The 13,249-nt window shown below is 49.0% G+C and overlaps 1 protein-coding gene across 2 annotated transcripts in view; it reads left to right on the forward strand.

The window, feature by feature from the left end:
• Positions 1 to 10,555: 10,555 nt before the first annotated feature.
• LOC119969352 (interphotoreceptor matrix proteoglycan 1) overlaps positions 10,556 to 13,249 on the forward strand; it is a 153,357-nt gene continuing 150,663 nt past the window's right edge. The window contains exon 1 of one of the 2 annotated variants that reach the window (XM_038802884.1): positions 10,556 to 11,197. In XM_038802884.1, coding sequence (XP_038658812.1) covers positions 11,128 to 11,197 — 70 coding nt within the window. In that variant the 5' untranslated portion in view covers positions 10,556 to 11,127. The remainder of the gene's footprint in view (positions 11,198 to 13,249) is intronic. The other variant, XM_038802894.1, reaches the window with a different exon arrangement.

The following is a 13,249-nucleotide window of genomic DNA, read 5'->3' on the forward strand; positions in this document are numbered from 1 at the left end:
GGGAGTGGGTGACCAACAGGCAGAGCAATAGTGCAGGAATCTCCTGTGGGAATTCCCCTGCAAAACAAATAAACCACTTTGGATACTGTCGCGAGGAATGGCTTCTCAGGGGAAAGCAGTGACAGCCAATTTCATTGCACCATGGTTGGCTCTGCTGCACAGGGAAGGAGTAAAAATTTTGGAATGCAAGAGTTGAAGGAGATTCAACTGTAAGGGGAACAGATGATCATTTCTAGCTGCAAAGGAGACTCCAGGATGGTATGTTGCCTCCCTGGCGCTAGTTTCAAGGATGTCTCCGAGCAGCTAAAGGACATTCTGAAGGGGGAGATTGAACTGCCAGTGGTCGTGGCACACATCGGTACCATTGACCTAGGTAAATAAAGGGGTGATGTCCTAAAAGCCAAATGTAAGGAGTTTGGAATTAAGTTGAAAAGTAGAACTTCAAAGGTAGTGATCTCAGCATTACTACCAGTACCACGTGCTAGTCAGAATAGAAACAGCAGGAAATATCGGATGAATATGTGGCTGGGTAGATGGTGCAAGGTGGAGGGTTTCATTTTCCTGGGACATTGGAGCTGGTTCTGAAGGTCGTGAGACCAGCAAAAATTGCACAAACTAGGGTGGTAGTGGCACAGTGGTCAGCACTGCTGCCTCACAGCGCCAGGGACCCGGCTTCAGTTCCGGCCTTGGGTCACTGCCTGTGTGGAGTTTGCATGTTCTCCCCATGTCTGTGTGAGTTTCCTCCAGGTGTTCCAGTTTCCTCTGGCAGTCTAAAGATGTGCAGGTTCGGTGAAATGGCCATGCGAATATTGCCCAAAAGTTAGGTGGGATTATGGGAATAGGACGTTGGGTTTATTCTAGGGGGTAGGGTGCTCTATCTGAGGAAGGGCCGGTACAGACTCGATGGATGGAATGGCCGCCTTCTGCATTGTAGGGATTCTATGATTTCCATGGACAGGTTAAACCTGGGCAGGATCGGCAATGAGATCTTAGGGTGAGTATTGGCTTGTGTGGTTGGGAAGAGTTTCAACTAGAATGGCAGGGGGATGGGAACCTAAGCAGGGTGACAAGGGAAAGAGGAACAATATCAGTAATAAAACAATGGTAAAACGCAACAACGATAGACAGAGTAATCAAGGGCAAGATGCAAATAGAGCCACTGTACAAAGTAAAGTTAGGATGATTAAAAAAGGCAAGACTTTGTATTTTAATGCACAAAGCATTCAAGATAAGGTAGACAAACTCATGGCGCAAATCGAGGTATTTGGAAATGATCTCATAGCCATTAGAGAAACACGGGAACTTAATATTCAGGAATAATTGACCTTTTTGAAGGACAGGAGGGAAGAAAATGGTGGTGGGGTAGCACTGTTAATAAGAGATTAAATGAGTACAATTGTGAGAGAGGATTGAGACCCGATGATGCAGAGTACATTGCGTAGAGGTAGCAAACAGCAAGGGAAGAAGGAATAGTGTATAAACCCCCAATTAGTCTCAGACACGGAGTGTCCCGCCCAAGATTTATAAGGGGCTTGACAGGGTAAATGCTGACAGGATGTTTCTCGGGGACCGGAGGACCAGAATATTGGAGTGCTAATTTAATACTGAGATGAGGAGTAATTATTTCTCTCAGAGGGTTGTGAGCCTTTGAACTCCTTCCCACAGAGAGATGTGGGGGCAGAGTCCTTGGGCTGGCTTCTCCCTTTCAGAACAAAGTGTTGACACCAATGGAGAATCCGTGGACTTTTACGACAGAAAAACCGACAGCACGCATTCTGCTACCGTTGTACGGCTAGCACCGGTACCGTGTGGAACACACTCGATTCCACTGTAAAACAGTGCGAGATACGCGAGGGGCGTGATCGACATTTGGGAGGTGGCCAGCTGTACATACACATTACACTCCCCGTATGCACTTATCCCAGCCAAAAAGATGGCACTGGTCATGCTGGAGTGCGCCCATACAACTGATGGGTTTGCTGGGGCTGGAGGGCACCCGGGGGTGCCCTGTGGGAACACGTTTATGACCCGGGGCACCAGGTTCAAAGTGGGCTGTTAGCGGCGTCCGCCAAACCGCATTTCCCGTTTTTGGCGCCGACTAACGGAAAATCCTACCCCTTGTTTAATTGTAAGGCTGAGATAGACAGATTCTTGAGCATGATCCCCCTCATTCTAGCCTTTACAGGCATGCGGAAAACCATTGGAAAATCCCATGTCAAATCAGTGATTACATTTTTTAACAACCAATTAATTGTGTCTTTGGGGATTCAGCCACCTCAGTTGGCCTGAGAGTTCGTGTGTGGTACAGAATTTTGGCAGCAGCACAGGATGAGACTGCTGTTTTGGCTGGGGTAGAGTTTGGGTCTGTCTCCTACCTGGAGAAGAAGATTTGCCCCAATGGGTTTGACTTTCATCTTCACGGCAGATAGCAGGAGTCAGGAAAAATTCAATTTCCACGCACCTGCCTCAAGGAAAAGTGGCTCTGGGGGCTCAATTTTCATTTTTAGGTGTCGGGTGTGGGCTGGAGTTGGGCCCGCTGACCCTGGAAATAGTCAGCCCGAATGCAGAGACTACCTTTTCACAAATCGGGCCCCACACAGGTTGCACTGGGCGGCAGTCATGGGAGAGAAAGGGAGGCGGTAACTTCAACTGCATCATCGATTCGGCTGGACGATCCGGCACAGCCGACAGCAAACTATGTCCAGACTCCGATGGAAACGGTAAAAGACGCCAAGCTGCTTGACATCTTCAGCAACCCTGCAGACGGAGCGCAGCGTAGATACACATGGTCATGCCAGATGGGTCTGTCCGCTCCAGGATAGACTTCTTCTTTGTGTCCCATGCTTTCACGGTCAGGTCCACCGACATCAAGCCGGTGTTCTTCTCTGACCACTGCCTCCTATTGGCCGACTGCCACCTGCAGGAAAACCAGGGGCGGGCAGGGGTACATGGAAGCTGAATGTGAAACTGTTGACTCCAGAGAACCTCGTGGAACTTAAAAGGGATTACAAAGGTTGGAGAACCGTGAAATCCTCTTTGAGTCTCCACATCTCTGGTGGGAAGCAATCAAGGGGAACATCAAAAGGTTTTTCATCCTCAAAGGTGTCCAAAAGGTGAGAGAGAGAGACGAGAGGCCATGTCCAGGCTCCAGGCTGTCCAAGTATGCAGAATCTGCTCCACCTGCAGTCGATGGGAGTTGATGTCAAGGAGGATCTCCAAGAGGTGAAGGGCCAGGTGGCCTCGCTCTATACCTCGGAGGCCTCCAAGGTTATCTTCCATTCCAGAGTCTGCTCCATGCAGCTAGATGAAACGTGCTCGCGCTTCTTCTTCCAAAAGGTGCACAGAGAGACCTCTGTGATCAGAAGCCTGAAGGAAGAAGATGGCTCTGTAAAGTCATCACAGTCTGACATCCTGAGGATCAGCAAATCCTTTTATGCTGGACTGTATGATCTGAAGCCAACAGATAGCATGGCTTCCCAGTCTTTCCTGTCATCTATCACGGAGGTGACAGCGAGCGGGAAAACCTGGACAAACCGCAAACTCTGGATGAGCTGTCAAAGGCCGTCAAGTCCTTTGAGACGAGTAAAACTCCCGGAAGCGACGGCTTATCGGCTGAGTTGTATTCGGCTCTATGGGACTGGATGGGCCCAGACCTGCTAGAAGTGTATAAGAGTATGCTTCGGGATGGCAGCATGTCAGAATCCATGAGGTAAGGCATCATCACCCTCATCTACAAGCAGAAGGGGGAAATGGAAGAAATTTGAAATTGGCGACCCATTTCACTGTTGAATGTGGATTATAAAATTCTAGCCAAGGTCATCGCCAATCGGGTCAGGTCTGCTCTGGAGTCGGTGATCCACCCTGACCAGACCTGTGCTGTACCCGGCAGGAAGATCTCTGATAGCCTTGTGCTACTCAAGGATACGATCGCCTACGTGCAGGACAGGAGGGTGGACACCTGCCTCATCAGCCTTGACCAGGAGAAGGCTTTTGACAGAATATCGCACACCTACATGATATGTGTGCTCTCCAAAATGGGGTTTGGGGAGGGAATTCGCAATTGGATCAAACTGCTCCACACACATCTATAGCGCAGTCTCAATCAATAGGTGAACAAAGAACAAAGAACAAAGAAAATTACAGCACAGGAACAGGCCCTTCGGCCCTCCCAGCCTGCGCCAATCCAGATCCTTTATCTAAACCTGTCTCCTATTTTCCAAGGTCTACTTCCCTCTGTTCCCGCCCATTCATATACCTGTCTAGATGCCTCTTAAATGATGCTATCGTGCCCTCCTCTACCACCTCCGCTGGTAAAGTGTTCCAGGCACCCACCACCCTCTGCGTAAAAAACTTTCCACGCACATCTCCCTTAAACCTTCCCCCTCTCAAAAGGGTGGGAATCAGAAATGTTCCAGATTAAATCTGGAGTCAGGCAGAGCTGCCCCCTCTCCTCTGCCCTGTTTGTGTGCTGTATAGAACTTTTTACTGAGTCCATCAGGAAGGATCCGGGGAGAGAGGAGTGATGATCCGAGGCAGCGGAGGTGTCAACCCAAGGCCTCCCTGTACATGGACGAAATCGCCGTCTTCTGCTCAGATCCCATGTCAGTATGCAGGCTCTTGAACGCCTGCGACCTGTGTGAACTAGCCTCAGGAGCCAAGGTAAACTGCGGCAAGAGCGAGGCCATGTTCTTTGGTAACTTGGCCGACCGCTCCTTTGTCCCCCTTCACCGTCAGGTCAGATTACCTGAAGGTGCTGGGAATATGGTTCAGAGCGGCTGGGGCGTGCACCAAAAACTGGGAGGAGCGCATTGCCAAGGTAAGACAGGAACTGGGCTGGTGGGAGCAATGCTCCCTCTTCATTGCGGGCAAAACCCTGGTCATCAGATGTGAGGTACTTTCGGTGTTGCTGTACGTGGCGCAGGTCTGGCCCATTACCGGCCCCTACGCCACAGCAGTCACCCGAGCCATCTTCAAATTCATCGGTAGACCCAAGATGGACCGTGTCCGAAGGGACACCATGTACAAATCTCTGGATAAGGGAGGGAGAAACGTACCCAACGTCTCCCTCATCCTGATGGCCACCTTTGTGTGCGGCTTCATCAAGCTGTGCGTGGACCCCCGGTATGCAAACATACTGAGGTTCTACCTGTCCCCGGTGTTACGAAGGATGGGCCTGGCCTCAATGCCACGGAACGCTCCAAGTCATTGGACCGTGCCGTATCACCTGTCTCTTGTGGAAAAATTCTTTCAGAAAAACACCTTTGACCACTGATGTGACCATCAATTCACTCGAGACACGATATGAAGTAAACTGTGGTTTAAATAGACTTACAACTGAGCCTGCCTGCGACCAGAAGAACTGAGAGCAGGCTCACATGGCTGCAGCACTTTATACTTCCGGTATTGGGAGGGGCCATGGGCGGAGCCATGGGCGGAGCCGAGGGTTGAGCCCTGTACAAGCTCCTCATCTCCCCCTGTGGGCAGAGCCGCGCAACGGCTCACAGGTGGAGCCCACAAGGACACAATACTATACAGTGTGAATTACATGAAGTACATTCACCACAACCACAAGGCAGTGAAGCAGTGGTCAGCACGTAATGTCCTCGAGGCCCTCAGGGAAAAGGAGACTGTGGAGGATGTTGGATTGCTCCCTGAGCAGACTGTCAGAGTCATCTGGCAGAACGCCTCATCACCAGAACTTTCAAACAAGCACCAAGACCTAGCTTGGCTGGTAGTCACAACATTTCAAACTGTTCTTTGATGTTTATTAGAGATTTTATGAATAAAGTATATTTTTTCCAAAAAAAAGCTGGTCCACACAAACGGGGATGAGATGGAACGGGACTCACAGAGGTCGCCAAGGTGATCGGAGGCCTCCAGCTGCAGGCCCTTTGGGCAGGATGGTACCCTGGCACTGCTGGTGGCATCCTGGTAGTGTCATCTGGGAGTCAGCCTGACACTGCCAAGGCTCCCTGGTGGCACCGTGAGATGGAATGGGCACTTCCAGGTTGGCACTGTCAAGGTGCCAAGCTGGCATTTTTGCACATGCGTGATTGGGTCAGGGTGCTCTGCATGGGTGTTGGGGGAGCCAGGAACCCTCCTATCATGCATTGGGGCTGTTGGGGTTGCTTTGGGGACCTCGGAGATCGGGATGCCATTTTTAAATGGTGTCCCAATCTCTCGCTACACTGGGGAGTTCTGGCGAGCAGAGCTCCCCACTGTACAAACCAGGGAGACAGTGGTGTAGTGGTATTGTCACTAGACTAGTAATCCAGAGACCAGGGTAATGCAGGTTTGAATCCTGCCATGGCAGATGGTTGAATTTGGATTAAATTTTTTTAAATCTGAAATTAAAGATCTAATGACTATGAAACCATTGCCAATTCTTGTAAAAACTCATCTGGTTCACCAATATCCTTCAGGGAAGAAAATCTGCTGCCCTTACCTGGTCTGGCCTACGTGTGACTCCAGACCCACACAGCAATGCAGATGACTCTTAATTGCCCCCCTCTGAAATGACCTGGCAAGCCACTCAGTTCAAGGGCAATTAGGGATGGGCAATAAATGCTGGCCCAGCCAGCGATGCCCACATCCCAAGAACAAATTTTTTAAAAACCTTGATTCCCTCACTGATTAAAAATCTGTCGAACATATTTAATGATCCAGCCTCTACAGCTCTCTGCAGTAAAGAATTCCGCAGAATCATGTCCACCTGAGAGAAGAAATTCCTCCTCATCTTTGTCTTAATTGGATGACCCCTAACTCTGAGATTATGCCCTTTGCTCCTAGTCTCTCCCACAAGGGGAAATGTCCTCTCAGCATCTACCCTGTCAAACCCCAGTCCCAGCAAGAGAGCCACTGTTGCAGGAATTGTACAGTGCCCTTCCAGGCCAAATGAAAAGGGAAATGCTAGCCAGGAGCTATATTTGGTGGCCCTGCATAGATAAGGATATTGGACAGATGGGCTGGGATTCTCCGATCCCGTGCCAGCTCAGCATGCTGGCTGCGGGGCCGTCCTGGTGGGGGAGGGGGGAGCCTACTCCGGAGGGGTCCTCCATGGTGGCCAGGCCTGCAATCGGGGATAACGGTCAGCGTTATCCCCGATTGCATTGGGGACAACGATAGACGGGCGGCCTCATTCTGGGGGGGACCTATATTCCTCCGCGCCGGACCCCTGTAGGGCTCCGCCATGTTGCCCGCAGGTCAGCGCAGAGACGGTCATTGCGTGCATGCGCGGACCCGCGCCAGTTGTGGCGCACGGCAGCTTTCGGCACCGGAGCAGCGGACAACACTCCGCCGCAGTTCTAGCCCCCTAGGAAGGGGTGAATGCCTGGGCCTGGAGGCCCGTTGATGCCGTCGTTGCTCGCGCTGGTTTTGACGCCGGCGTCAACACTTGCCCTGGAGTTCGGTGAATCCTGGCCATGGTGCGCCAGTTCTACCCCTGCCAGATACAGCAGAAGTTGCCCCCCACAGACAACCTCCTTCCATGTCAAAGGCCTGATCATCAGTGGACAGGGATACATGTGGACTTTGCAGGCCCCTTCTTTGGCAGAATATTCCTTGCCTTGGCTAAAGCCCACTTAAAGTGATTGGACATCCAAGGGATGGGGTCAACAACTTCAGCGGCCACAATAGAGGCTCTGCGGTTAATTTATGCTACCCATGGCCTCCCCAAAGTAAGTGTCTGACAATGGCCCTGCATTCACTGGAGAAGAGTTTCAGCATTTTGTCCGAACCAATGGCATTTGCTATACGAAAACAGCCCCCTATCACCCAGTCTCAGGTTAGCGGAGAACTGTGCAGACATTCATACAGGTTGGCCCAACTTTCTTCTATCTTGCAACACAACCTCTCATGCCACCATGGGTGGATAGAAAACTGGTTGACAGAGAGGAAACAAAGAGTAGGGATTAATGGGTCCTTTTCAAATTGGCAGGCAGTAACCAGTGGGGTACCACAGGGATCGGTGCTGAGACCCCAGCTATTCACAATATATATTAATGATTTGGATGAGGGAACAAAATGTAACATCTCAAAGTTTGCAGATGATACCAAGTTAGGTGGGAGGGTGAATTGTGATGAGAATGCAGGGATCCTACAGCAAGATCTGGACAGGTTGGGCGAATGGGCAAACCAACGGCAGATGCAGTATAATGTGGATAATTGTGAGGTTATTCACTTTGGAAGCAAAAACAGGAAGGCAGATTACTACCTGAATGGTTGTAAATTGGGAGAGGGGAGTGTGCAGCGGGACCTGGGTGTCCTTGTGCACCATTCGCTGAAGGTAAGCATGCAGGTGCAGCAGGCGGTAAAGAAGGCTAATGGTATGTTGGCCTTCATTCTGAGAGGTTTTGAGTATAGAAGCAGGGATGTGTTGCTGCAATTGTACAGGGCCTTGGTGAGGCCACACCTGGAGTATTGTGTGCAATTTTGGTCTCCTTCTCTGAGGAAGGATGTTCTTGCTCCCGAGGGAGTGCAGCGAAGGTTTACCAGACTGATTCCAGGGATGGCGGGACTGCCATATGAGGAGAGATTGACTAGGTTGGGATTGTTCTCGCTGGAGTTCAGAAGAATGAAGGGGGGGATCTCATAGAGACTTATAAAATTCTAACAGGACTAGACAGGGTAAATACAGGGAAGATGTTATCAATGATGGATGTGTCCAGAACCAGGGGTCACAGTCTGAGTATTCAGGGTAAACCATTTCAGACACAGATAAGGAGACATTTCTTCACACTGAGTGGTGAGCCTGTGGAATTCATTACCACAGGAAGTAGTTGATGCTAAAACTTTGAATATATTCAAGAGGCGGCTGGATATAGCACTTGGGGAGAATGGGATCAAAGGTTATGGGGAGAAAGCAGGATTAGGCTATTGAGTTGGATGATCAGCCATGATCGTGATGAATGGCGGAGCAGGCTCGAAGGGCCAAAAGGCCTCCTCCTGCTCCTAACTTCTATGTATCTATGTATCTATGTGCAGGCATCACACCGGCATAATTACTCATGGGCTGTCACCTCCGGACCTGATTGACCTTAATTATCCCAAATTTGGCGGGGAAGCTGAAGGCATTGCAGGTCTCCCAGAGAAAACATCACGCCACGCACAAAGGAGGTCGGTCATTTCAAGTGGCCGGCCTGGTAATTGTCAGGAACTTCGCCTCAGGCCCACTTTGGCTGCCAGGCAGAATTGTATCTAAGTCAGGCCCAGTTACGTACACGGTTGATTTGAACGGCAGGTCAGTGCAGATGCATGTTGACCACACAAGGAGCCAGGCAACCACAACCCCAATCTTGGAACAGTTGGAGTGAACAGGTGGCACTTGTGCTCGTTTACTGGAGCCAGAACCAAGGGAATCTAGCAGTTCTGAGGAGGCCCCATCAACAGCCCAGGAGGGAACTGGAGAAAGGCATGTCCCTTCTGTAATGGCCTAATCTTAGAGAAAATCTTCCATGGATGACAACATAGCTCTCTCAGTGGTTGAGAAGCCGATTGGGGGACTATGACAGTCTACAAAGCCCAGAGAATTCCACAACAGTTGACATTGTGATGAACCCTTTTGGACTCTCTCCCCTTATGCTTCTCAGACCTTTTTATTGTATATAGTGACTGTACAGAACCTGTTTTGCAAATATGATATTTAGGGACCTAAAGGGGAGGAATGTGGTCGCACGGTCCTTTAAGGGGTGAGCCCACGCAGTCCACGTGATGACCGACTTGAGAGCTATCATGCGGGAGCGTAGGAACCCTAACCAATAGGGAAAATGCGCAGGGTCCTGGGTAGAGTGGCCATTGGAGCCGAAGAATTAAGATACCTTCTCAGTGACTCTGTGCATGCATATAGTTTACCTTTACTTGTTTGCAATAAACCCTTGTTCAGTTATACTGGAAGTCTCCCTAGTATTGCCTCCAGCCACCACATTAATCAACGTCACGAAAGAAGATTATCTAGCTATTATTTCACTGATGTTTCTGGGTTCTGTGTGAAATGGCTGCCATGTTTCTCATGATATAAAGGACTTCATTGGCTGAAAAGTGACTTGAGATGTTCTGAAGTCATGCACGGTGCTCCATAAATACTAGTCTTGTTTTCCAGTGCTGATGGAACCGCTGTGTATTTCCAGTAATTTCTTGTTTATCTTTCTAATTCCTGAACCCGGCGATGCTTGAGCTGATGGCAATGTTTCCCTGTTGCCATGGGTGATATTAATGAACTCACCGAGCACAAACAAAGGATCCAATTATGCTCTTCCTGATCCATGTACAACACAACATGGTCCACTTACCCAGTGAACTTTCAGACCCTCTGCGCATCTTGCTAAATAGTTGGCACAGAACCCATTGACATTACAAAAACACAAAGTAAAGGCTGCGATAATGAGGTCCGCCACTTTATTGAGTCAAATCAGACCTATCGACAAAGAAGCCAGCATTAGTAACACATTGTGAACAGACTTACTATGGCGTCCTGGAAACCATCCCTTTGAACTGTCACTGTGAATAAAATTAACTCAAGTACCCACATATCAAAGAGGAACATTTAACATCTGAAGAGAGCTAGCTGGAGTGCACTCTCTGCCACAGGATCCAAACCACACAGGTCTGAAGCACTATCAGTTGCTGAGTTGGATCTGTAATTGGGGGCTCTTTGGACTCAAAGTGGCTGTGGAAACTAACAGCTGCCTCTTGCAAATGCTGCTAATAAGATGAGCAGGGGCCCACTCGGCTGACGTGTAAAAGAGATTACATCTGATCATCAGGATCAGATTATTCCGGAAACCGGCATTGCTTCTTTCTCACATTGTCATTCTCATCATTCCGCTTTAATTGTGAGCTCGGGGACAATTTCACCAAATTGGCCTGCTTGAGGTTGGCAAGGGTGATTTCGAAGGGAGTGGGGCAGTTTAGCCCACCCCATCCACAAGCCCACCCGACCTTGGGGGCTCCAGCTTTGGAAGGCGTGCTGATCCTATTTGCAGGGACATACAGCTGTAATTATTCCCCTCTTCAACATTTTTGGGGGAATTTGCTGTTGAGAATAATATCACCAGGTCTCAGATTACCGAGAGACAGATGCTTCGTCACTGAACGTGTAGGATCCGGCTGAAGAAAAATCTACTTTTAAGCATGAATTTGAAAATTGAATTAATCTTTTTTATCATCATTTTTGCAACACACCAAGTTACTGGGAGTAAAGGTAAGTTGATTACTAGATGTTGGATTTGCTAATTCTGTTGTACAAAATATTGAAATAGATGGTGACTGAACACGGCACTGTGGCACAGTGGTTAGCAATGCTGTCTCACAGCTCCAGGGTCCCAGGTTCAATTCCAGCCTTGGGTCACTGTCTGTGTGGAGTTTGCACTTTCTCCCCGTGTCTGCGTCGGTTTCCTCCGGGTGCTCCGGTTTCCTCCCACAGTCCAAAGATATACAGGTTAGGTGGATTGGCCATGATAAATTGCCCCTTAGTATCCAGGTATGTGCAGATTAGGTGGGGTTACAGGGATAGGGTGGGGAGTAGGCCCAGGTCGGGTGCTCTTTCAGAGGGTTTGTGCAGACTTGATGGGCTGAATGGTCTCCTTCTGCACTGTAGGAATTCTATGGTTAACAGTGGAGCAGTATTCTATTTATGGCATGATTTTTAAGGAGTTAAGAAGCATTGCCATGGTGTAGGGCATGGATATTCTCCTCTTTCTCTGTCTGGTGTCTCCACAAGCCATGTATTACCCATTACCAAAGAGCATGGATACAACCTCCTTCTCAATATCCACTTAGCCCTGACTTAACTTGATCACAGGGACATCCATGAGATAATGGAAACTATGAGAGGCTTTGTCACCTTCTTCAGAAGACTAGAACCATACAATACAACATCCACTTGAACAGGGTAAATCGTAAATTAATCGCTGGAAAGAATGGGCTGCAATTTGATGGAATAGTAAAAGGCATGAGTAACACACTTCATTATTAATGCATAAATTCACCAGCAACTTGTGGTAAGGATGTGAATTGCAACCTAGCACAAGTGGTGGAAGATATGCATTGTTCAGCAATTAGCTCTGCAAAACCAGCATCTCGTATTTAACCTCCATGTAGAATTACTACAGTGCAAAAGGAGGCCATTCGACCCATCGAGTCGGCATCAATCCTCTGAAAGAGTGCCCTAGCTCGACCCACTCCCCACCCTGTCCCGACAACCCCACTAAATCTGCATATCTTTGGACACTAAGGGCCAATTTAGCATGGGTATTCCACCTAACCTGCACATCATTGGACTGTGGGAGGAAATCTGAGCACCTGGAGGAAACCCACGCACACACGGGGAGTACATGCAAACTCCATACAGACAGCCACCAAAGGCTGGAATTGAACCCAGGTCCCTGGCGCTGTGAGGCAGCAGTGCTAACCACTGTGCCACCGTGAGTTTCATTAAGTTGCTGCAATTACACATTATTGTCCATGACATTTATCCCAGGAAATTAAGTATCATAATTGTTGCGACTCCCTTGGGGGCCAAGGACCGTGCTGTGTACGATTCCCCCCTTTACCACAGAGTATGAAGTCCATCGGTAATTGGGAGCGGGGTGTCCCCTTAACAAGGGGGAAGCTCTCAATATAAAAACTTCGACCTGGGTGCAGCTCAAATGGCATGGCCCTTCGGGGGTGTAGGTTTGTGATTTTTGTATACCGTAATAAGCCTTTATTCAGTCCTATCCTACCATGCATTCCTGCATCTCTTCCATTGGATTCTGCAATAATGAGTAGTTCAGGCATGTTTTAATTTGATCATTGTCAATGATTACTGATCAATTTCTGTATCGCATAAAGTGTGGAGTCTCATTCCGTCAGACAGTGAAATATTTTTGCAGACTTTCAAACTTTTCTTGATTAGGCAGATCCTCACCATATTTTTCAAAGCGTCGGTTCCGGTAAGAAAGCTGGGAGAATCCTCCTGGGGGAATAACCTCACCCTCGATGCAGCCTCTTTAAGAATTTATTTTCTCCACGTGAATCACACCATGCTCATGGTGGCTTTCCCCTGATACGAGAAAATGTAATCTCTGTACTCAGTGGGGTGGTCCTTTTGAATGCCTCCCCAGCACTTGTTCCAAGTCCAGTCGGGGGGGGGGGGGGGCTGCCAGAAAGACAGCCCCGCGTTTTACAGCGGGAGCCCTCACCAAACTTCTGGATGGTGTCGAGCAGAGGCAAGAAATCTTATACCCCCACAATCGGGCAAACATCCATCCAG

This window comes from Scyliorhinus canicula, chromosome 1 (genome assembly GCF_902713615.1).
Source record: "Scyliorhinus canicula chromosome 1, sScyCan1.1, whole genome shotgun sequence".
NCBI lineage: Eukaryota > Metazoa > Chordata > Chondrichthyes > Carcharhiniformes > Scyliorhinidae > Scyliorhinus > Scyliorhinus canicula.